Below are 22,395 nucleotides of genomic sequence, written 5' to 3'. Positions count from 1 at the left end.
GGCGCTTCCTGCGTGCCCGCTTCCCCTGTCACAGCTCCACTGGCCAGTGGCTCTGCGATTGTGGCACTTGTGCTGCGACCTTACCTCCCGTCCGTCCCGAGACAGCACCTCGGGCACCTCGCAGCTTTCCTTGAGCGAGCCGAGGCGAGCCTGCACGGGCAGCAAAGGGTTCTGCGCTGACAGGGCCCTCACCATCGGCACCGGGTGCGGTGCCCCCGCCGCGGGCCGGGCGGGGCGGGCTCGGTGCCGGGGGCGGGGCGGGCATCGCCGGCCGCACGGGCTCCATTTTGCGGTGTGGCTGCGGAGAGAGGCCGGAGGCTCCGCAGGTTCCCTCAGGTGAGGTGACTGGGGGGAGGGAGGAACGGCCGCCCGCCGCTCGCGTGCCCCTGGCCCCAGCGCCCGGCCCGGCCCCGCCCGCACCGCCCGGGGGCTCGGCCGCGGCCCCGGCTCTGCTTTCGCACCGCCCGGGGGCTCGGCCCCGGCTCTGCCGGCACATCGCCCGGGGGCTCGGCCGCGGCCCCGGCTCTGCTTTCGCACCGCCCGGGGGCTCGCCCCGGCCCCGGCCCCAGCCCCGGGCGGCGCTCCCGGAGCCGCGGCCGCTCGGGGCTCGGCAGGTGTCCGGCCGAGGGAGGTGCCGCCTGTCCCAGGGAGCCGCACTCCCGGCGGGGGCTGCCCTGGCGCTGTGGAGCGGGGACGCGGTCCGGTGGCCTCGGGAGAGGCAGGTACCGGGACACCGGGGTACTTGCCTCCGTCCGCAGCTCGCCGAAGGATTCGCCGTGCCGGGCCGTGGCTGAGGGAGCGGGAGGAGCCTGGGGCGATGCGTGACTGCCCGGAGCGGAGCGGGGCAGCGCCAGGCGGGGCCCTTCAAGGCGGCGGGAGCGGGCCCGTGCTGCCGGCGGAGCGCCGGGGAAGCGTCTCCGTGCTCAGCGGCTGCGCTGCCGCCCAAGGCACGGAGCGCGCCGCTGATGTTTCACCGCGGGCCGGTGCCGCAGCTGACTCACACTCGGCCCCCGCTTTAACCCGCCCCGCGCCCATCCAGGACAGCGGGGGGAAACGAGAGTCTGACGGAAAAAAAAAAAAAAATCTGTTGTTGTTTTCGTTCTAAAATTAGTTACGTCGAGCCACTGTTCAACTTGAGGATGCTTGTGCCAAATTTAAAGTCCATTTTTCTTCCCCCTGTCGTTAAAAGTTTCATAACCTGGCTAATGGTGTCGAATCTCCCTGCAACATGCAGGATGGGGTGATCTCTATCCCCACTCCCCAAGATCCTCTGTTAAAAATGTGACTAAAAGAAACAGTCACTTGTCAGGAAATAGAAATTTCCTCCACAAATGAAGTTATGCTGAGGGATGTTCAAGAACAGGGACCTGTTCTTCTCCAATTGCCATTTTACATGGGATAGCTCGGGTACTGCTCTTCTCCCAGGAACTACCCCTGTGAGCAGAGCAGTGCAGGATGACACATACAGGTGCTTGGTTGCAGTCCAGAAACCTGCATGGTTTCTGTCCTGCCAAAGGGTCCAAACTCCCTCCTGCTGGCACCTCAGAGTATATCTTGTATTTCAAAGCTTTCTGGAAGTTTGAGCTTCTTACTATGCGTAAATGTCTCTCTGACTTTAAATAAGGGTGATAGTAAATTGACTATAATTACTATAAGTTGAAAATGCTTCCCTTCTGAATTCTGATTGCTATGGTCAGATGTAGGAGAGAAAAAGAGGAAAAGTTCTGTGGATAAATTGCAGATTATTCAAGTAATAGATAATTAGTAAGCAAATACCTACTACAAACTCAGAGGTAGTGCTTCACAATGAAAATACCTTTTTTATTTTTACTTCCCCAGAATGTCATACCCAGGTTATCCCCCTTCTGATGGCTACCCTGCTTTCCCAGGTTATCCTGTAAGTATGGCACTTGGATGTGTTGCATTCCTAATGCATTTCTATTCTGTGAATATCCCTTCTGACTGTGCTCCATGTGTCTGTAAGTAGTAGCTAGTAGTGAATAGTAGTAGTCAGTTCATGTACCCTGTTCTCTAGTGATTATGGTCTTTGTTTTCCTCTGTATATCTCTGGGGATGACTACAGCTGTCACACAAGAATTCCGAAAAAGACATTTAGTTTTTTTAGTGATGCCCATTGTTCCAGAAAGGTCATTGGTTTTGTTTTATTTTATCTTGTGAGCCTGTTTTTTTAAATACAGCTGTCTCATCTCAACAATTCTCTCTTTTTTTTTTATTTTAAAAGTTTCTTCTGCAAACAGAAGGCCTTTTACATGTAGGGTTAGAAGCAATCTCTGAACCAATCTGTACAAAATACTCACATAGCCATATCCCAGGATTTACAGAGATGTTAAAAAAGCTTCAGTGGTCACAGCCATCAGGAAGAACTTGGAACACTTCACTCAAGTAGCCCAGCTTTCATATAACATCAAGTAATTATTTTTCTGAGGATAGAGGACACTGTGTCTTGACTACCCTATCCACAGGACTGTTCCACCTTCATGTCACAATTGAATGGACTAAAAATTTGAAGGAAACTTAATGGAAGGCTGAAATGTATCAGGTATGGCTGATACTGCAGTCTTTTTGATATGCCTGCAATATTTTCCAAAGCTAGATTGATCTCTATGTTTTTATGGCACTGATCATGGCACTCACGGCACTTTCATGGTACTTGTACAGAAGCAGACTTAGGCACGGATCTCAGCCCGAAAGCCTTTAAGATACTGAAAAGATACAAATATGGCAAAATATAAATATACACATATAAGTACATGCAATAAATTCTCTGATGATTTTGCTTTACACCCTACCCTTACTTCGTCTAAAAGATTAAAGTCAGTCAAATGAAAGACAAACATGTTAGAAACAAGATGATTAACTCTAGAATTTCTTTTCTTCCCTTAAGGTTCTGCTGAACCCTCATGATTTTAGCTGTAGTTTATTTTCAACTACATCTGAAAAAATATTTTTTTCTTAGCTAGGATCTAAAAAATAGCTTCAATGAATTAATTTAAAATACCTTTTAGACTTGTTATCAAGTCTCATTCCTAGTCTCATTGATGATGCCCAATGTGATAACCAATTTAAAAAGCACATGTGAAATTGTTGTTTTCTGCAGCACTGGTAGTAATCTGAGCAGGGCTTTACATCCTAAATTTGGATTATTGAATCTAAATTCCAGTAAAGTCTTTTTGTTGAGTCAGGCAGAGAAATGTTAGACTGTACCTCTGGGGAAAAGAATATTATATAGCCTGGGCATAGTAATTTGGGGGTAGAAATCTGGGGGCAGTCAAACCCAAGAACATTTGAGCTAGGCTTTTCTGCTCTGCACTTTATTCCTGTTTTCTGGAGTCAAGAATGAATGTGTACGATACGTAATGTGTGACTTGTATTTCTAAAGCTAGTCAGTAAAGGTGATTCTCAGCAAGTGAGTAATGGGTCCATCCATTGTGCTTCATTATGAAGCTGATTTTGAATCCTGATTTCTAAGGTCATGTTATAATGATTTTCACCTTACAGGGCTTTCCCTTAGAGATCCAGATCATTCAATATTTCTAATGTATCTTAATGCTAATAGCAATCTTTGTGGTACGGCTGGTAAATCATACATGTAGCAAAACAAATATTTAGCCGTTGGACTTGTTCTTTTTATTTAAAACCCGTAATATGTGCTCAGTCTGACTCAGTGATCCACATTTAGTCATTGAATATCCATGCTTTATAACCTGGATTCCAAAGGAAATGGAAAAAAAACCCTAAAACTTCTTATCCCGTAACATTTAAAAATGTTTGTGCAAGAGAGGCAGAAGTTTCAAAGCCACTATGCTCTTAAATGTCTTTTAACAGGGGGTGAGCTCCTAATTCTTCATAGAGAGCAAGCTGAGCTGAGCTCACCTCCTCCCTGTGTGGAATAGAAAGAGCAGCTTTTCAGTAAAGGACCAGGAGTCCCAGTGGCTGCCAAGTCGAATGTGGCTCAGCACTGCGAGTCCTCAGGGAGGAAGGCTAATGATATACCAGGCTTTAGCAAGAGCACCTCTGCAATTCTGTGTCTGGTTGTGGCCTCCCAGTGCAACAAAGACATAGACAAAGAGGAGCATGTATAGGGAAGGCTGCTTGCCTGGAGAAGAGCAGGCTAAGTACTGATCTGTTCAGTTTTCTGCTGAGTGAGAAGTAGCAATAGAGACTCAGTGAAAGGGCAGCTAGCAAATACAGGTTGCAATTGCAATGGTTTGAGGAGAACATTTTTCTCTAGGAGAGTGGTCAAACCCTGGAACAGGGGCCGAGAGAGGCTGTGAATTTGTCATTCCTTGTATATACTGAAAACTTGAATATCAGGCCTTGCAAGAGCTCACCCAACTCCAAAGCTGGCCCTGCTCTGAGGGTGGATGGGATCATAGGCCATAGAGAGGTGACTTCCACCCTGGAGCACTCTCTGATTCCATGTCAACACAGGAGATGCATCAGAACACCCAACCAGGAAGACCCCATCCAGGCTTCAAGAATTCTGCTTCAAGCCCTACAGCTAAATGTATCATTCATGTTGTTGTTATACACATGGACATTTTGGCAGCTTGGGAGTTTTTACTCTAATGTGCTGTTAACAGGCATACAGACATCCCATTTTTATGTTCCAGCCAACAGGACAGGAGTCTGTCTATCCACCAGCTGGTCAGTATGCTTATCCTGCTGTTCCTGGAGGATTCCCTGCAGCAGGAGGAGGGACCTATCCTGCAGCACCACCGAATGCTGGGTTTCCAGGGGCAGCAGGGTATCCTGCCCCGGGGGGCTACCCCACTTCAGGGGGCTTCCCTGGAGCTCCCCAGGCTGGAGGAATGCCACCTTATCCTGGAGGTAAGATCCATTGTTAGAGAACCAGTCAGGAGTGATTTCCAGTGTAACCATTCCCTGTGCTCGTTAGAAACAGTAAAGAAAAGCAGCTTTGTTCAGTGATGGCTTCAGGCAGCCAGCCAGGCTGCCATCCAGCAGTAAATACCTGCATTGCTGATGGCAGAGCCTTGGTGGTTCTGGGTCACTGCACACACATGGAAAAACCGGTCTCTTACATAGTTTTGTTTAATAAACTGGCTCCTGTTGTGTCAAGAAGTCAAGTACAAAATACTAAGTGTGCTGAAGTCTGTTTTTTTTTTTTGTCCCTGGGTCCTCCAGGCCCTGGCTTTGCTGTACCTCCCACTGGGCCTGGCTTTGGTGGCTATCCACAGCAGCCTCCTGCCCAAAGCTATGCTGGAGGTGGACCAGCACAAATTCCAGGTATGTCATATATAAGAAACTTCAAGCATCTATGGTTAAACCAAGAGACTCCAGGATAGGCAGTAAGAAATTAAGCCCTTACCTTTGTTACTTGTAACTGTTGAGGTTTGTATGCTGTGCATCTCCTGCCACCTTTCTTGACCAGGCTGCTGAAGGGCTGATGAGAGCCATCTCTGTAGGTGCTAAATCCAAAGGGGATGGCTGTTCCTGAATAGGGGTCATGATGTAGTGGTTTAGGTGCTTACCCTTTTTCAAATTGCAAGTATCTAATGAGAACTGTGATCCACATTCAGTAAGTATCTAGCTGTTCTGTTAATCTCAGTTGCATTTTTTAGATCAGTGTGCTCACAGTGATTCCTGACCCACTGTAGAAAGAATAAAGGAGATGCACATATTTGCTTAAAAGCAGTGCAGTGTTTGTAATGCTTTGAGTGGTCAGTTGATATAGAGATGATTTGCCTTCAGAAACTCATATCCAGAGATATATAGAGACTATAGAGATTATTTTCTGTTACTTTAGAGATGATTCAGTTACTTTAGAGATAATGTCCTGGAATGTATCAGTTGTGTTTTAAAGAAATTCTAAGCAGCAAAACCTTTTTGTTTTATGATTGCTCTGTTAACTCTGGTACTAAATTGCTATTAAAATGATAAGGGATGTGCATACATATTATGAATAAAAATAAAATTCCAGTACAATAAAATAGTTTTAGCTTTTGTATTACTGGTGCTTTTGATCACAAAATGAGATTTCTTCAATTCTTTTTGCAGCAATGAATTCTGAATATTTATTGTTTACATGCTAAGCATTTTAAAATGTACATAACAGCTTTTAAAGAGAGAATGGAACACACATTCTTCATTTCTTTGGACTATCTTGGCTTCTGTCAAAAATAGCAGAATTTCGTAAGGAGAGATGCTTCCAGTTCCCACAGCACCACTAAGTTTAGTATTTTTAGAATTGCCTTGCTAGTTAATGTACCAAAATGCATCTGTGATTGGTTCTTCCCATTATCCCCAAGGGAAGAAAATTCAGTTACTGATTATGGTAGGTACCATTAGGAAAGAGGTTGTCTGCAGTGGTAGGTCTGACTTCATATTCAGATTAGATGGCATTTCATAAGAGGAGACCTAATTAATTTCTCCTACCTTGTTCCTTATTTTCACTAGGATTTCCTGGTGGACAAGTACCATCTCCAATGCCTGGTATGGTATGTGCTGTTTTCTTTTCTATAATTAATCTTATGTGGCTTCTGTAGTTTTAATGCTTTTACAGCTGATTTCCAAAGGTTTCAATTTTGTTCTGCATCAGGATTTTCCTTCTAACCTCAGAGTAATGTTGCCCTGATTCTGTGTTAGAGGAAAAAATGGAGAACTAATGGAGAACAACTTCTGAAGTACTGATTGCAGAGTTGTGATTTTAATTTGATCTTTATTGTGTAGATATCTAGTTACATGTGACTCTTATTTTCAGCCTGCTGCAGTGGTTCAGTGTACCCAGGGTACAATTCAAGCTGCGCCAAACTTTGATGCTGGAAGGGATGCAGAAATCCTACGCAAAGCTATGAAAGGTTTTGGTAAGTAAGAAGTAGAAGCTTTAGTTCCTATTGATGTAACTTCTTAATGCCATTTTGTTGTTTTCTTCAGTGTTTATTTAATTATACTTCCCCGCAGCAAGCTTTTCAAAATGGCTGGGGCTATTTAGTAGATGGAGTTACACAGAAAATTTGGTGGACTTAAAAATCTTATTATTAAGTAATTATGCCCAAATGCAACAGTATAAAGTGCACTATAAATGGACTATATTGCATTCTAACATGACATTGCCCTTCTGTTTCCAAGGAACTGATGAGCAGGCTATCATAAATGTTGTTGCTAACCGCTCCAATGATCAAAGGCAAAAAATCAAGACAGCTTTCAAGACTATGTATGGCAAGGTATGTTCACTGGTTCTTTGAATTACGGAAAAAAATCAAAACATTCAGCTGCTGCTTTAACTGCCTGGTTGTATTTTAGTCCTGGGGAATGATTTGAGCATTTTTAAAATGCACTTCTTTTGGTTATATTCCTTATGTATTGGGAGAAATGTGGTATTTGATACAGGTTTGTCTGGATACCTCACAGAAGGAGGGGTGGGGGAAGGCTGGAGGCTGTCTCTGTCCCTGACCACACAAGAAGCTTTTCTAATGCTTGACAGAAAATAATCAAGCTTAAATTGCCCTTGTAGTAGTGTCTGAAACTACTGAGTTTTTTATGCATACAAACCAGCACTGAAATCTTTTTCCCAAGAATAAAATAAAAATAATAATAAAAAAAAAAATTCCAGGTTAATTTAATTTCTTCCCTGTCATTTTTGCAAACTAAAGTGAAATTTTGTAGTTGTGGCATTAGTGAGGAGATAATGGAAAAGAGTTGAGTTGTCAGAGATTTGGACAGAGGGAAGTTCTTAATAAAACAAAGCTTCACAGGAAAAACAGCACAAAGGTAGAAAGGTAGAAATAAGCCATAGAAGTAAGTTCTAATTTGATCTTTCTTCAGTATACGATCTATATATGCCTAATACTCTGCAAAGCCCTTTCTGTGCTTATAATTGAACAGGATTTAATTAAAGATCTGAAGTCTGAGTTAAGTGGTAATGTGGAAGAATTGATTCTAGCCCTCTTCATGCCTAGTACCTACTATGATGCCTGGAGTTTACGTCATGCAATGAAGGTATGGTATTCCTGTGGAAGGAAACAGTTTTAAACTATCTTAAAATGCTCATCTAAGAATACCTGGTCCCAGCATTGTTGAAAAATCCACTAGTGTCAAACAAATCCTGGTATTGCTGGGCTTAAAATTATTTTCTGCTGTCCCCATTTCCAGTCAGTTTCTGCAGGATTAGCCAGTTAGCCAAGGCAGATGTCCATTAAGTAGAGGAGGAGGTGCTGCAGCACAGAACCTTGTTCTCTACCACTTGGGCATATTTTTTGCTAGAACCTAGAAAGGCCAGGGTGCTGTTAAAACCATAACCACTCTTTAAACTATATGCCTTTCCTTACTAGGAGCAAACCTTTGTTACTGAAAGGTGTTTTTGGATTATCCCTTTTTTTTCCCCAAGGAGACAATGAAAAAATAATTTCTTAAAGTCAGATGATAGATGTATCTATTGAAATATAAAGACACCATTTAGATATTAGGTGACCTAGTTGGTTTAAACTTTTAACTCGGGTAAACTGGTACATCCAGTTTACTGCAATGTCTTGCTTGAGCTGCAGCAGTGTGTAACTCAATCCATGTTCTAGAGAACATGGAGCTTAAATGAAAATCTGCCTTTAATGGGGAATAGCCACTCAACCATTTTCAAAAATTCATAATATAAGATTACCTAGAAGTCTCATACATCTCGTCTCCTATCTAATCCTTCCCTGTATTGAGATGCTCATTCCAGTAAGTTCCCTCTGTACACAGAAATCACAATTAACTTTTATTGTGGGGAGAGGGAAGCATCTATTAAAAGTTCCACATTGTGGAAGCAGCCATATTTGGATAGGAAATACACGTGTGTACAGACCAAAACAGAATTTACATGTGTACCTTTGACTTTAATGATTATTATAAGGCTTTACCTTCCTTTGGTAAATTTCCAGATTAAGGCTGCCAAAGAATTTCCTTCCTAAACCACTTTCCATTTAACTTTGGCCAGTGTCACAGATGTGGATGTATAGTTTTGGGGTTTTTCTCTGAACTGATACAGAGTGGCATGTTTGAGGAATGTTCATTCCATTTTAAGTATACAGTTGACTTGGTGCTTTCACACTGTGGGGATACTGTTCTTACAATCTGGATAGTATTAAATTTTGAACTACCAGATGACTGCTTTATTTCACAGTTGAAGGAAACTGCATAGATAGTGCTCTGTAGTTATGCCTTTGTTTTCTCTGCCTACAGGGAGCAGGCACTCAGGAGAGTGTGTTGATTGAGATCCTTTGCACAAGGACAAACCAGGAGATTCGTGAAATAGTGAACTGCTATAAATCAGAATTTGGAAGGGACATTGAACAAGACATCAGATCAGACACTTCAGGACACTTTGAACGATTACTTATATCTATGTGCCAAGTGAGCTTTAATTTATTTTTTTTTAAATAAGATAACATCTGATGTGTTTAGTCATAATGGCTCCACAAATAGCCTGTGTGTGCTTAGTAAGAGGCAGTTTTTAAGAAATAAGCCCATGGTAATTAATTTTTTCCTTATGATATGACACTTCAGTCCCTCCTCAAGAGATACTTCTTATCTAAAAATCCATTATGAATTCTGTGACTTAATTTAGCACCCTCAATTAGTATCAGAACTTACGTGAAAATATTGTGCAGATGCAACCAAGTGGTTCCCTAAAACTGTGCTCTACACAGCTGTTAGAGCAAGATAGTTTTTATTTTTTCCATATGTTAACAAAGTAATCTGGGTGAAGCTGATTGGATAACCTCTGTGGTATGCAGAATGCCTGTGAGAATCCCTGCAAACAAGATAAGACATGCCACAGGGCAAAACCTCCCCCACCAAGTTACTCCATAACCTGCCTTCCCTTTACATCACCAGAGTTAGGGAGGTGCTGCTGTTGAACTCAATGGCCACTGGAGCTTTGTTATCCCATATCATTTACTAGGGCTCATTTTGTGTTGAAGAATAGTAACTTGCAATTGCTCATATTTAGGAAGAAATATGTAACTAATGCAACTTCCCACATTTCTCTGATCAATTTGCCTATTTCTGTTAAAATTTCTATGACATTTCTCTATCTCATTGGCTTCTTCCTTTGTGAGAGTTCAGCTATGCTCTAGATATTTGGTTAGAAGTCAAAATCCACAAGAAAGCAAACCTGGAGAAGCTCATGCTGCTAATTTTTATTTTGATAAATCCAGTTGTTTACAATAACTGACAACCAAATCATTTAAATAGTATATTAATCTCTATAGATACAACAGTATTGGAGAGAATGTATTCAGCCTACTCAGCCAGTATGTTTAGCAGTATCCATCCATGCATTGGGCAGCAAAATGCCAAAACAACCACCAAAGCACATAAAATGTCATATAAGCCTTATTGACACAAATGTATTAAGTGCTTTCTAAAGGCATTTTTACTTAAAATAAGCAACTTCTAAATAAAATAGGAGGGAAACCTGAGATATTTCAGGTGTGCATATTCAGTAAAATAATTCATTAGCTGGTTTGGGAAGAGTCTTTGCAACTTGAAGCCTAGAAACAAATCAAAAGAAAGCTTGCATTATTAAGTAAAATACAGAATTAAGTACAATACTTAATTAGAAGTATGAGATGGTTGGTAGAGGTGAAGTTATCTGAGTCAGTGTATCTGCAGTTTAAAGCATGTCCTAGAGATAGGGTTCTGAGCCACTTTTGTATTTACATCCTGTAAAGAATATTAAACCAAAGAGAAGTTGTAAAGCAATGTAATGTATTTCAAACTACTCTTTCTGCTTCAAGCTTTGAAATATATGCTTCAAGACATATGCTTCAGTCTATGTACACTGCAAGCAGTTAAAGCACAGGTTTCTCTATGAAATTTCATTTGAGATCTCTGGTCTTTGCATTAAGGGTAATCGTGATGAGAATCAAACTGTGGATTATCAAAAAGCTCAAGAAGATGCTCAGCGTCTGTACCAAGCGGGTGAAGGAAGACTTGGGACTGATGAATCTTGCTTTAATATGGTTCTGGCAAGCAGAAGTTTTCCCCAGCTGAAAGCAACAGTTGAGGCATACTCCAGGGTAGGAGGTCTTCACTGATTTCAAATAAGCTTGGTCAATGCATTTTAAATTAAGGTTCCAGTTGCTACTGTATTTCATGATCCACATATTAATCTCATTTATTTGCAGATTGCTAATCGTGATTTATTAAGCAGCATTGATAGAGAATTTTCTGGAAATGTGGAACGTGGTTTGAAGACTATTGGTAAGTTATGTGTTCTTCCCTCCCCCATTATCCTTTAGGAATTAAACCTAAATGTAACCAAAGAAAAAATCCAGTTCAGCACTGGCCATATGGCAAATGATCACATAATCAGAGACTCTGCTAGAACAGGAGAAGCTTCAACTATTTAAATGATTCATCTTGCAGTTAAGTAAAGAAAATAAGCAACCGTCATGAAGTCAGTTTCAAATAAGAAAGGCCACATAGAAACTATTTGTCACTTCTCTGGGAAGGCAGGCAAGTGCTCAGAACCAAGGGTCAGTGGTTAGTGCTTGTAGCTGTGTAATTCAGAGTTCTGCAAAAGGGGGTACCAGTGTCACAGAGCCATGACTGGGTGTGCAGCTCCTTAGCAAAGACATCTGAGCCACCCACACTGATAACCTCAGAGCCAACATGAACCTACTGAAGGCACAGTTCCTTTTCCATCCCCTTCCCCACCACCATCTACCCAAAAAAGGTCAGCTGTGGTTAAGGACAAGCTTCACAAAATAGAAGACGTTGTTTTCAGTTCATTTTTTTCCTACTGAAAGCAGTTCAGCACAATTAACTGATGGTGAAAATCAGTAATATTTAGTAATAAATCTGGAGACACCAGTCATGTAAGTGCTTACCCAAATGACAGCAATTCTGTAGCCATAATGGATCAGCAAAAACTTCCTAGAATTTATTCTACTCAAGAGTTTAATAGGAAAAATTCAGGTCTGAGAATCGGGTAGAAGAATAGTGGCTTGTCTCCGAGTGTGAGCACTTGACCTGAAACAAGGTCTATTCTGTAACTACAAGAGTTGTAGAACTACTAGAGAACCTTCTACATTTGTACTTTTCCTAGTGAGATTCTAGCAGTGGAACATGAGTAAAATAGCTTGTGTCCCAATACCAGCTATCCAAGGAGAACTGTTTTTGAATTACCTATTTGAGATTTAAGATTTCAGAGAGTTCTGAAAAGCACTTCCAGAGGAGTTAACTGCTACTAACTTTTAAGTTTTTGTGTGAAAGGATAACTCATTTGATCAACTTGAAAATAAGTTTAGCTCTATAAATAAGTCCCATTATTCAAAGTAACTGGATCTTCACTAAGAATGACCTCTAGCTGTCTACAGCAAAAATCCTGACAAGTTGATCCTGCCAAGTATCACTATATAGACTACATTACTGGAACTAATCCTAACAATATACTTTATTGCAGTGCAATGTGCTTTAAATCGCCCAGCCTTTTTTGCAGAAAGACTTTATTATTCTATGAAAGGAGCTGGCACAGATGATTCTACCCTCATCAGAATTGTAGTCACTCGCAGTGAGGTAAGAAATTCTCTCCTGTGCACCAGTCACGTGCAGCAAAAAAACATCTACCCAAACCAGCCTGTCACTTAGTCCTCCTTTCACAGGTGTAAAATCATGTACTGCATGAAGCTTTTATGGGGTTCACATTTAGATGCACGTTAGTTAGTTTTAAAGCCAGTTTTCACTGGCTTTAAATAATAGTTATCACTGGCTTAATTAAATAATAATTTATTTAACTCTGCCTAGATTGCAGTAACTGCTTGTTTCCCTTTTTAACTGTTGTTGCCCATCTACGTAGCAAGTGAGAACCTCCAGGTGAGAAGTTCACCTGTTCAGAGTTAGGACAGCACAATCTTAACAAAGCATGGAACAACTGCTGCACTCTGCTTTGGGAGCTGACCCTCTATCCTTGGAGGGACCAGCTGGCTTGTCCACTGCACAGGGTTAATCACTGCACATCTCACCCTTGGCATGTGTTCTCTAGTTCACAAGAGAGGAGGTGCGGGGTGACTGTCTAGGGTTTAAATCATACACCATGGTTGAGTTTTCTACTTTTTTTTTGTCTTTGCATAGATTGACCTTGTGCAAATTAAACAGATGTTCACACAGATGTATCAGAAGACACTGGCTACAATGATAGCAAGTGATACAAGCGGTGATTACCGGCAGTTGCTGCTGGCAATTGTTGGGCAATAGAAGAGGATTATCTGGTTTTTTGGTTTGTTTTTTTTTTTAAACAAACTGAAGGACATGAAACATGCTTTAAGTAGATACTAACTATCCCTGTAAAAGAATAATTTTAAAGGTTGCCTAATCAAATATGCCTTCTAGATTATTCAGTAATCTTTTTGCACTTAACAATGCCTTAATTTACAGCACATAATATTCTTTATTGTATAATAAAAGATATATCTTGTCTATTAGACCCTAAGCCTTAGTCTTTTTGACCCAGACAAAACCACTTTCTCTCTACTGGATTCCTACATGCATCTCTGTGGGAGTCAGCTGTTTCAGCCAAATTAATCTCCAGCACTCAACAAGTTTCCTGAAATACCTAAACTGCTGAACATACTGTAGAAGACAAAGCCTGAGGCTGTGATGTCAAGCATTTTACACTCCGTCCCCTTTTAATGTGTTTCCATCATAATGTTGAAAAACATGCAAGTGCACAGTTTAAGTCACAACACACTGACAGTTTAGGGGCCTTGGCAGAATCTGACTGTAAACACCTATTAAATTCTTTAAATTAGTAGTTAAGTGTAATGGTATCTAAGGCAGCAATGAAAAGGAGAAATAATCTTGGATATGATTCTGAAGTCTCTCCTTGTAAAGGAGTGGGTTATACAGCAGCTGATCAAACAGTAAAAAAGCATTTATTTAATGCTAACCTGTAAATCCAACCCAAAGCAGTTGTGACCTATGCAATATAAATGGCTTTGTGGATGTTTTCAAAGGATTTACAGAGAAAAACTTTGAACAGCACATTTGTTTTTTTTAGAAAGCTGCAATGAATCTGTCCCCAACCGTAACTCCCCAGTGGTAATAAGCAGTGTGTTCCTTCAGCAATGCTTTAACAAGTAACAATTGTATTATAGGACACCCTCACACAAACAGCACAAACCTAGTTCTAGTATCATCAGACAAAAGCCACTAGGGCTGGTAGAGCTGGTTCCAAGATGACAAACCTTTCACTCTGCACAGCATGAACATAGAGGTTTTTGCACAGCAACAACAGATTATCAAGTGTATCATACAAAAAAACCTTATGTATTTTACTTATATCAGTGGTCTGCAACCTAAATCTGATTTTAGACTATAAACTTTTTCTGACACTGACTGAGAAATACAGTTCTGCTGGGTCAAATTAATTATTTCAAATACAAATTGGATGGAATGTGATTTGGAGAGACTAGAAGACATTCTACTCTGCACTACTTTGTTCATCCTTAGTGCAAGTATCTACTGAGATAGATTTACATGTGTGTATACAGATAGCTATCTGTCAATAGCTTCCTAAGCTTGACCAAGAGTCTTAAAAGCTTTGGTTCTCATTCATTTCTTTTTCTTGCTGAACAAACTTCCTTACATATGAAGCACCTTAACACTTAATAATTAAAGCATATTATTGCATATGTGTCTTTTAATGTGACTGGAAATCCCTACCAATTCACTTGTCATTCAAAGCAGAATACTGATTAAATCTGGCTCATACATACTACCACAAGAAAATGAACAGATGAATAGGCTTCTATGGTCTATTCTGTGTGAATGTAAAATATTTACCTGTTTTATGGCAAAAAATATTTGCATTACATGCTAACAACAAAGGATTGTTAAATGGGTAGCAAGAATTGAATGATTGACAATAAAATTTTAGCAAAAAATAGGCAAGGAAAGATTGAACAGATACTGTCTATCCTGCCTCTGAAAAAGCCTTAATTTTCTACCTAACTTACGTAATAGTGCTTTCAGATTAAACATTAGAAAAAAAGCAAGCTGTTAGAGGGTCTGCCTCCAAAAGCATTCAGACTCGCACCTGAAGAGACCTACCTTTCTAAGAGAAAAACAGCCTCAATCCCAACCATCTGGCTTTTTGAAAGGGGACCAATCTTCACAATTCAGGAAATAAGACTAGAGGAACTTCTCCATTTCACAATTTAATTTAATAAGCTTTGAAAAGAAACCTGTTTCATACTATAATTTTTGGAGGTGAAGGTGTTTGTTTGCCATTGAACTGGATATAGGTAGGTTGTGAACTCGGCTGCTCTTCCCCATTTGGCTCAGCAAATGGCAGCACATTCCGTGACAGCACAAGGCCCTGATGGAAAATCACCCCCAAAACCTGACCCAGCTCGGTCTGTACTTCTGCTTCTCAGTTCCACCAACACAACTACACTCCTTGGGCCAGTCACAGACCCCAGCCCACCTCTGAATCTTCGCTGATGTTGCCCTCCAGGTAAGCACACCACAGATGATGGTCCCACCCCCCTCAGCTCAGGGAAGAAGTAACCCACACGTGTCTGCTGAGCCCAGGGCAGGGCAAGGAGGCACTGAACACTCCAGTTCAAATCAGGAACCTACCGTGCCTCTCACAGCTTTCACTGCCTGTCTCCTTTGGCTATAAAAGCCAAGCCTTCTCCCCTCCTTATCCAAGAACAGACTAAGGACATATAGGTGATTTGTTTTTTTTTTCTTCCCCTCCTTAAAATGCTGAAAGCATTAAACAAATAATGCAAACTACTTACAGTTTTCTGGAATTAAGGAAACAATTTCTTCTCCCAAACAATATAAGAATTAGAGATGACTCCAGACTCCACCTTACAGAAACACAGAAAATGAGTGCCTACTTTACAAACAGGAACACCCCCAGACACAACTCTGTTACCTGACTACTTGCCTAAAAGGTGAAAGGAGAAACACAACATGAGAAATCAGGCCAACAACTACTCAGTGTATTTTCCTTTACTGCAGATCTGCCTTTGTATCTGGCAAAAACTACTGCAGACAATGGATACTGCAGGGGAATCCTTACAGCAGTAAAACAGATACTGCAAGGGGATCCTTAAGGAAGTGAACATCATTGCTGCTGGGTACTTACTGCCGTGCAAGTATCAGAACCAGTTCTCCCCAGTTACAGTGAGGTCTTTCTACACAAGGATTGTATCTGTATTTTCTTTATATACACAATTCCAGCTACTTGAAATCCTAATCACAACCAAGATCTGAGTATCAAATCAGGACAAATACTTTCTTGTGAGGTTGTGACATTTTCCACTAGCACTTACAAGGAGAAAGGCATCATCACCATGTTCATCATAAAATTTCAGCTGTACTTTATAACAGGTTTTTGTTCTGCTCTACTATGACACCATATGCAGACTGTACAGCTCACAGGGATAGGAGTGCTTCATAAAATAGCCAAAAAACTTACCGTTTTTAACTTGATCTTCTGGACTCAAACTCTGAGAAGAATTTCCAATTAGAATGCATCTGCAATAAAGTAAAATTTAATATTAAAACTCCCCTTACTGACAGTGTGTCTTAATTCTCATCTTATTATCATCCTTTTCAGCATCCTGTCCTTAGTTTAAAAAAGGCTTACTTATGTATCTGTACAGAGGGCCAAAACAATTTTCTCCCTTTGCCCAAAAAGCAGCCCCAAAACACTAGACAAATGTTTAGTTCAAACCAACATATGAAACACAGCTATGCCTAAGAATCTTTTCTAGAGTCCACTAACCGTGCTATGACAAGCCTGTACATACCAAAAATGGATGTCTGGTTTACCACACACAAAATATTCCTGAGAGATAACTCAAAAGCAAAAAATAGCAGCATGAATAAAATTTAAATTACACAGTGCGTGTTTACATTCACCTAGTTCTCTGCAAGCTAAATCTGACCTTTTATGATATTTTTTTAATGGTTTAAATATGGAAGACTATTTCTAAACAATTTGCAAGGTCAGATTAGACCTATGTATTGTATGGCAAATAAAACCAATACACAGTAATAGGAGCCGCAGCCCATGCACAAAATTTATTGTGTGCTACTGTTTATAAAATACTTGAATAGTTTGGAACATGCATAAAATTTCCAACTTAGGGGTACGTACAGATTGTAGTTTATGGCAAAGAAAAAAAAAAAAAAGAGATGAACTCTAGTGACATAAGTTTCAAGTTGTGTTCCAGGGGATGAGAAGGACATGTAGCAAATGTCAAAATATATAACAAAGTACACTGGCAATCAGTACAGTTCATTATTTGTGAACAAATTAGCACAGGGCTTCAATTTTTATTTTAACCAAGCAGTCCTGTAGATACCAAAATACATGCAGTCTCAAGTTTACACTTTCACTAATGCCTTAGCAGTTGAACATAGCAATTGCTCACGCGCTGCTTTGCTTAAACAAAAAGTATGTCCAATACAGGTTCAGTTTCCTTTACAGATTTAAAAATAATAAAAAAGCTTGCAGCTATTCAGCCCAGTGATTGTTAGCTATTTATGCAACTGTAATACTCACAATAAACTAAAAGTACCTATAACATCTAGGTAACCTATAGATGTACATCATAGGTCTATATATTAAATATTTGCAAAATGAAAACATGCATACACAAAATACAATGCCAAGTTTTACACACTTGATATGAATCAAAATTTACTTAAACAATGTACAAAGTTCAATTAAAAGTACCTTAAAATTGACATTTATATTTTTCATACTTTTAAAATTAGTATATATATATATTTTAAATTCAAGGTGGGGAAAAGTCTTGAAAAAGCTGAGCAAAAAAGCTTCTAAATTAAATATTTTTTTTTTAAATCTGTGTTCAAGTAATAAACATTCCTACATAGAAATCTTCTGATAAGCTGTAACTAAAAAATACAGTGAATACAATATAGAATTAGCAACATCTAAAGGAGTAAACCTGAGGTCAGCATTTTACACAATGGCCAACTGAAATGTTTTGGCATTTTTTCTGTTATTTAAAATACAGTTTTTGCAGCCTCAGATATTTTAAGACCATTCTAATCTATAATTTTAAAGACATATCATGAAACCAATGTCCATTAATAAATAGTTAGCTCTTAGGGTTGTATTTGAAAGTCTGATTTAAACAAACAAATGAACAAACAAACAAACTACCTCTACTGAAAGAAAAATCCCATTTGTAAACTTAAAAGTGTTGACAACATAAGCATAAGATGCTAGTCTAGGTGTGCTTTAGTGAGAACAGTCCGATCCTTTCCCCTGATCTCTTCCGAAGCTGCAGCAGCCAGTGATGGATGTTTGTGTGAAAGGGTGAGGCACAGGCTCCCAGGAGGTCACCGTGTAAGAGAGGGGCTGTTGTCTCAAAAGCATGATGGTCTCTCTTCAGTGGGATCAAGTCAGATGGTTTTCTACCTTGTGTTAAGTAGTCACTTCAAGTGATCCCTCTAGTTCATTTGTTGTCACATGAAAAAGCAGTAATCTAGGAATTCTCAGACAGGACATGAGTGAGTAAACCAGAAGCTGATGTGGTCACTGTGCATTGTTGTTGCCAGTTCCATTGTTTCCATTGGCATTTGCTGTGTTTACAGTATTAATACCATCTTGCTGAAGAGTATCTTTTCTTGGTGGCATTCTCTCATTGATCCTATCCAAACCTTTTGCTTCTTCAAAACTGCAGATTTTATGTTGCGGAGAGAATCCTCGTATTGCTTAACAAAATGCAAATTTGATATGTCAGTAATGGAAAAATAAGTTGAAAGCATATATTTTTTCTAACAAATGATGTTTAAAAAATATTAAAAATCAGCCAAAGAAACTTATGGCCTTGCAACTGTATTGCTAAAAGATTCTCTAACTTGCTTTCCTGAAATGTCCACAGCAATCATTATTTCAGTTTGTTACAAAAAGAACAAAGTATGGCAAATATTCTGCAAGCAGGAATCAAGGGGTTTAAACCCACTTGATTGCTTCTGTGTGTCCCTGGTGGGGTCAGCTATCACTACTGTGCTTTTGCTGCTCAGCTTATTGGGCTAATCTTAACATCCCCCTTCTCTTCAGGGCAATGTCAGCAAGATCTAAGCAGCACAGCAAGTGCAGTGGAGGCAAAGCAGCAGAGGGTTACAAAAGTAGTGGCAGATTTACATCCTGCACACACACCAATGGGCTGATCCTGCAGTTTTCATGCAGGTACAAAACTGCAGGATGTGGTTCACACTGTGCTAATCATGTGGATGATGGAAATGGACACAACCACAATCACCAAATTTGCACTGCGGTTCAACAATGGTATCATTTAAATACAGATGTATTTAAAGTAAGTATAGAAAATAGATATTATTTTGTTACTGATTATTTTGATGAATGAGGTCTGTAGTTGAATTTACACCTGCAAATGGCTGACCACATAATAAGACTGAAGCCTTTGGGATGAAATAATTCTTTGGAGATCTAAGTACAGCTTTCCACTCACAACAACAGGACCTCTTGCAGGTGTGTGTGAGAACAGAATATGGCACTTGTTTATATATTTGGAGATCTGACTTCCTTAATTAAAAAAACAAAGAATACAGTCATTAAATGGTGCTTTGCAACTAAATCTGAAAAACCCCAAAGGTAACTCTCTCAATGGCTGTGCTGTTTGTCATTCACTTAATTGAATTCTGAGCAAGAAGAAACTAAAGTCTCTCTGAAAAGAAACAATCTGTAGTTGAATACTCTGAACCAAATAATTTGATGGTATTTTGCTCAATACCACTAATAGAGGGCATATGTACAACTTATTTAGCACAGAAGCAGTAACAATCCATTTAATTTAAAATGTCTCATAAATACTAGAAATAATTTTGAACAGTAAATTATATTCAAAATCTATAGAAAAAAAGCTATATGTCTTGCACTACCAGATATCACAGAAAGTTAAAAAAAGTGTTGAAAGCCATTAAATATATTTTATGAGAAAAGGCATGCATGAAAAACCCTCCTTCCACATATAATGTCCCCTCCCCGCAATCAAACAAAACCTTCAGTTGAATGCAGAAAAAAACCACTAAACACTTCTATTTATAAGAACTTCAAGACAACATCACATATCACAACATGCTATTATACAAAAACCTACAGCATATTCTGTAAAAAAAAGAAAAAACAAAAGGAGACCAAAAAACCCCAAGAACTTCCCTAAAATATTAAAGATAACCATCATTCTAAAGCCAGAAATGAATGTTACATGTAAAATAGATGAATCAATGCAGTTGATTCATCTCTGCTTGTGCAAGTTGAAAATAAAACACGCCCACACAGAGTACTTTTGAATTCCCTCCCAGACACCACAGATCTCTGCCAAGGGCAAAGACTCTGATCATACCTTTTTCAGCCTCAATTGCCTCTACAGTGGCTGTACAGAAGTGAGCAGATGCATGCAAAATGAATGAGAAAGATGAAGAGTGTAATATCGCATAGCAGAAAAGGCAATGATCAATTTAATATAGTATGCTACGCCAGATTAGATAACAATTAGTTAAAATGACAATTAAGTTTTTGGGGGACTGTTTTTAAGTCTAAGTTAAACTTTTCCTGAATTTTAATTAACAGAGTTTGTCAACTAAAAGTCTGTCTAAGTAACACTAATGAACAGATGTTATTAACTATACATTTCTGTAACTTTTGGTTGTGATTTTTGTTGTTGTTGGTTTTTTTGGTTTTTTTTTGGTTTTGTTTTTTAAGACAGCAACAGAAAACTTCAACTGATGTTAAAGTTGTGGTATGGTTTAAAAAAATACTAAAAATATATTTGAGACTATTGCTGAAGACAAAAATGCATTAGTGAGCTTCATTAAATTACCAGGAAGGACACTATAAAAATAACACTACCAGCATTCTACTAATAATAAAAAATTACCTTTCTCTTTATCTTTAACTCCCTTAAGTTTAATTAATACTTAAATTTCTCACAATATTTTAAGCTAAAATGGGTATCTCTGAGAACTGAATTGTGAAATTTAAGCCAAAGAAGACAGATCAGAAAGTTAGTTAAATCTGCATATTTGCAAAGTCTTGTAAATTGTTTAGTTGAATCAACAACAAACAGAGTCTTAGTGGGTGAATTAATGTGAATACAAAGAACATCTAGCTCACTAACTATTTTTCTAACTAACTATGACAACTGCTTTGATTTCTTATGTGCAAGTTATTTCCTGATAATTTTAGCTCTAGATTGCAAAGCTTTAACATAAGCTTTTACAACCTGAACTGCAGCTAAGTCAATAATGGTAACAACTTTTTACCTCCTCCACTATTTGCTATGCCTCTAATACCATAATTTCAGAATTATTGACAAAAAGTAGCTTACATAGTGGTAAATCTACTTGTGTAGTGCTTCATACATACTGTTAACAACAAAACTCATGGCAGATTATTCAAGCGAGCACTGGGGAAAATAACTCTATAAGAAAATAGGGCATTAGATGAGAATAGAATTCTTTAAAGAGATTTATTACTTCTCATTTCCTATCCAACAAAACCAATCACCTACACTGTGCCTACACTATGTTATATATGAATTGCCTACACTACGTTTTAAGCTCACTGTTGCATAAGATTCTAATTTTCACTGAGATAGTCTGAAAAAATTGGATACTTGCATTATGTAAGTATCCAATAAATACTATTTTATTTCATAAAATAATATTAAATACTTAAGGAAAATGCAGCATTTTGAATTTCATATACTGCAATTTCCATGGAACAAAAAATGAAAAAATGTTAAAACAGTTGTGCACTTAAATCTACAGAGACAAGGGCAATTCCAGAATTAAATCAAAAAGCCACTTGAATGGATGCTAATTTATTTTTACCTTAAGGGAAAGAAACTTTCTCTATTTCTAAAAAAAAAACTACTTTAAGAATTGTTTTAGAAAGTCACCAAATACATACTTGCAAACTATAATCAATTTGCCATACAAATATAAAACTATGTAAAAAAAACACCTCTTTTCACCATTGTCTGTTACCTGTGGAGTCTTTGTTTTCAATCTTTTCCTGAAAAGATCACGAATACTGATTTATGTCTGCAAATTATGTAGCTTGGTCATAAATATAAATATCAAAATTTACTCCTAGTTCACGCTATTTATACTACTACTATTCCAAAAAGACCTTGGAATATTTATCACAGTTAGGAAAAAGATAATTTTCAACTTGACATAAAAGAACAAACTGACTGGAAAATACAAGCACTTAAAAAACCTGTAGAGATTCAATTTGGAAAATCATTTTGTTGGATTCTCCTGTGCAGGTTTAACTAAATTAAAACTTTATTCTTTGTAGACTTTGATAAACCTCAAATTAATACTGGATCGTATTAACAGGTAATTCTGAAG

General features: G+C 39.1%; 2 protein-coding genes across 10 annotated transcripts in view; one reads left to right on the top strand and one right to left on the bottom strand.

The window, feature by feature from the left end:
• Positions 1-289: 289 nt before the first annotated feature.
• Positions 290-13,447, top strand: ANXA7 (annexin A7). The gene is made up of 13 exons (XM_021548676.4): positions 290-336; positions 1,840-1,897; positions 4,635-4,851; positions 5,167-5,268; positions 6,439-6,479; positions 6,743-6,845; positions 7,111-7,205; positions 7,867-7,980; positions 9,199-9,369; positions 10,869-11,039; positions 11,148-11,223; positions 12,428-12,540; positions 13,096-13,447. The coding sequence occupies exons 2-13, from the start codon at positions 1,841-1,843 to the stop codon at positions 13,216-13,218; spliced, it is 1,383 nt and encodes a 460-aa protein (XP_021404351.2). The 5' UTR covers positions 290-336; position 1,840; the 3' UTR covers positions 13,219-13,447.
• Positions 10,138-22,395, bottom strand: part of PPP3CB (protein phosphatase 3 catalytic subunit beta) — a 47,371-nt gene continuing 35,113 nt past the window's right edge. For 4 of the 9 annotated variants that reach the window (XM_085583601.1, XM_085583602.1, XM_021548634.4 and 1 more), the window contains 2 exons: positions 20,382-20,411; positions 17,036-18,726 (listed from right to left, as the gene is read on the bottom strand). In XM_085583601.1, coding sequence (XP_085439727.1) covers positions 18,548-18,726; positions 20,382-20,411 — 209 coding nt within the window. In that variant the 3' untranslated portion in view covers positions 17,036-18,547. Of the gene's footprint in view, positions 15,840-16,453; positions 16,513-17,035; positions 18,727-20,381; positions 20,412-22,395 lie in introns of those variants that run through there. The other 5 variants (XM_021548650.4, XM_085583603.1, XM_021548661.4 and 2 more) reach the window with 3 other exon arrangements.

This window comes from Lonchura striata, chromosome 6, assembly GCF_050655825.1.
Source record: "Lonchura striata isolate lonStrDom1 chromosome 6, ASM5065582v1, whole genome shotgun sequence".
NCBI classification, from domain to species: domain Eukaryota; kingdom Metazoa; phylum Chordata; class Aves; order Passeriformes; family Estrildidae; genus Lonchura; species Lonchura striata.
The sequence above is the reverse complement of the archived record's forward strand: the minus strand, read 5'-3'. Positions and strand labels throughout refer to the sequence as shown.

Excerpts from the sequence above, each read along its gene's own strand:
- ANXA7 (XM_021548676.4), top strand. The coding sequence starts at position 1,841 with ATGTCATACCCAGGTTATCCCCCTTCTGATGGCTACCCTGCTTTCCCA. Across the intron at positions 5,269-6,438 it reads TGGACCAGCACAAATTCCAG|GATTTCCTGGTGGACAAGTA; the intron begins GTATGTCATATA and ends TATTTTCACTAG. Across the intron at positions 11,040-11,147 it reads CAGTTGAGGCATACTCCAGG|ATTGCTAATCGTGATTTATT; the intron begins GTAGGAGGTCTT and ends ATTTATTTGCAG.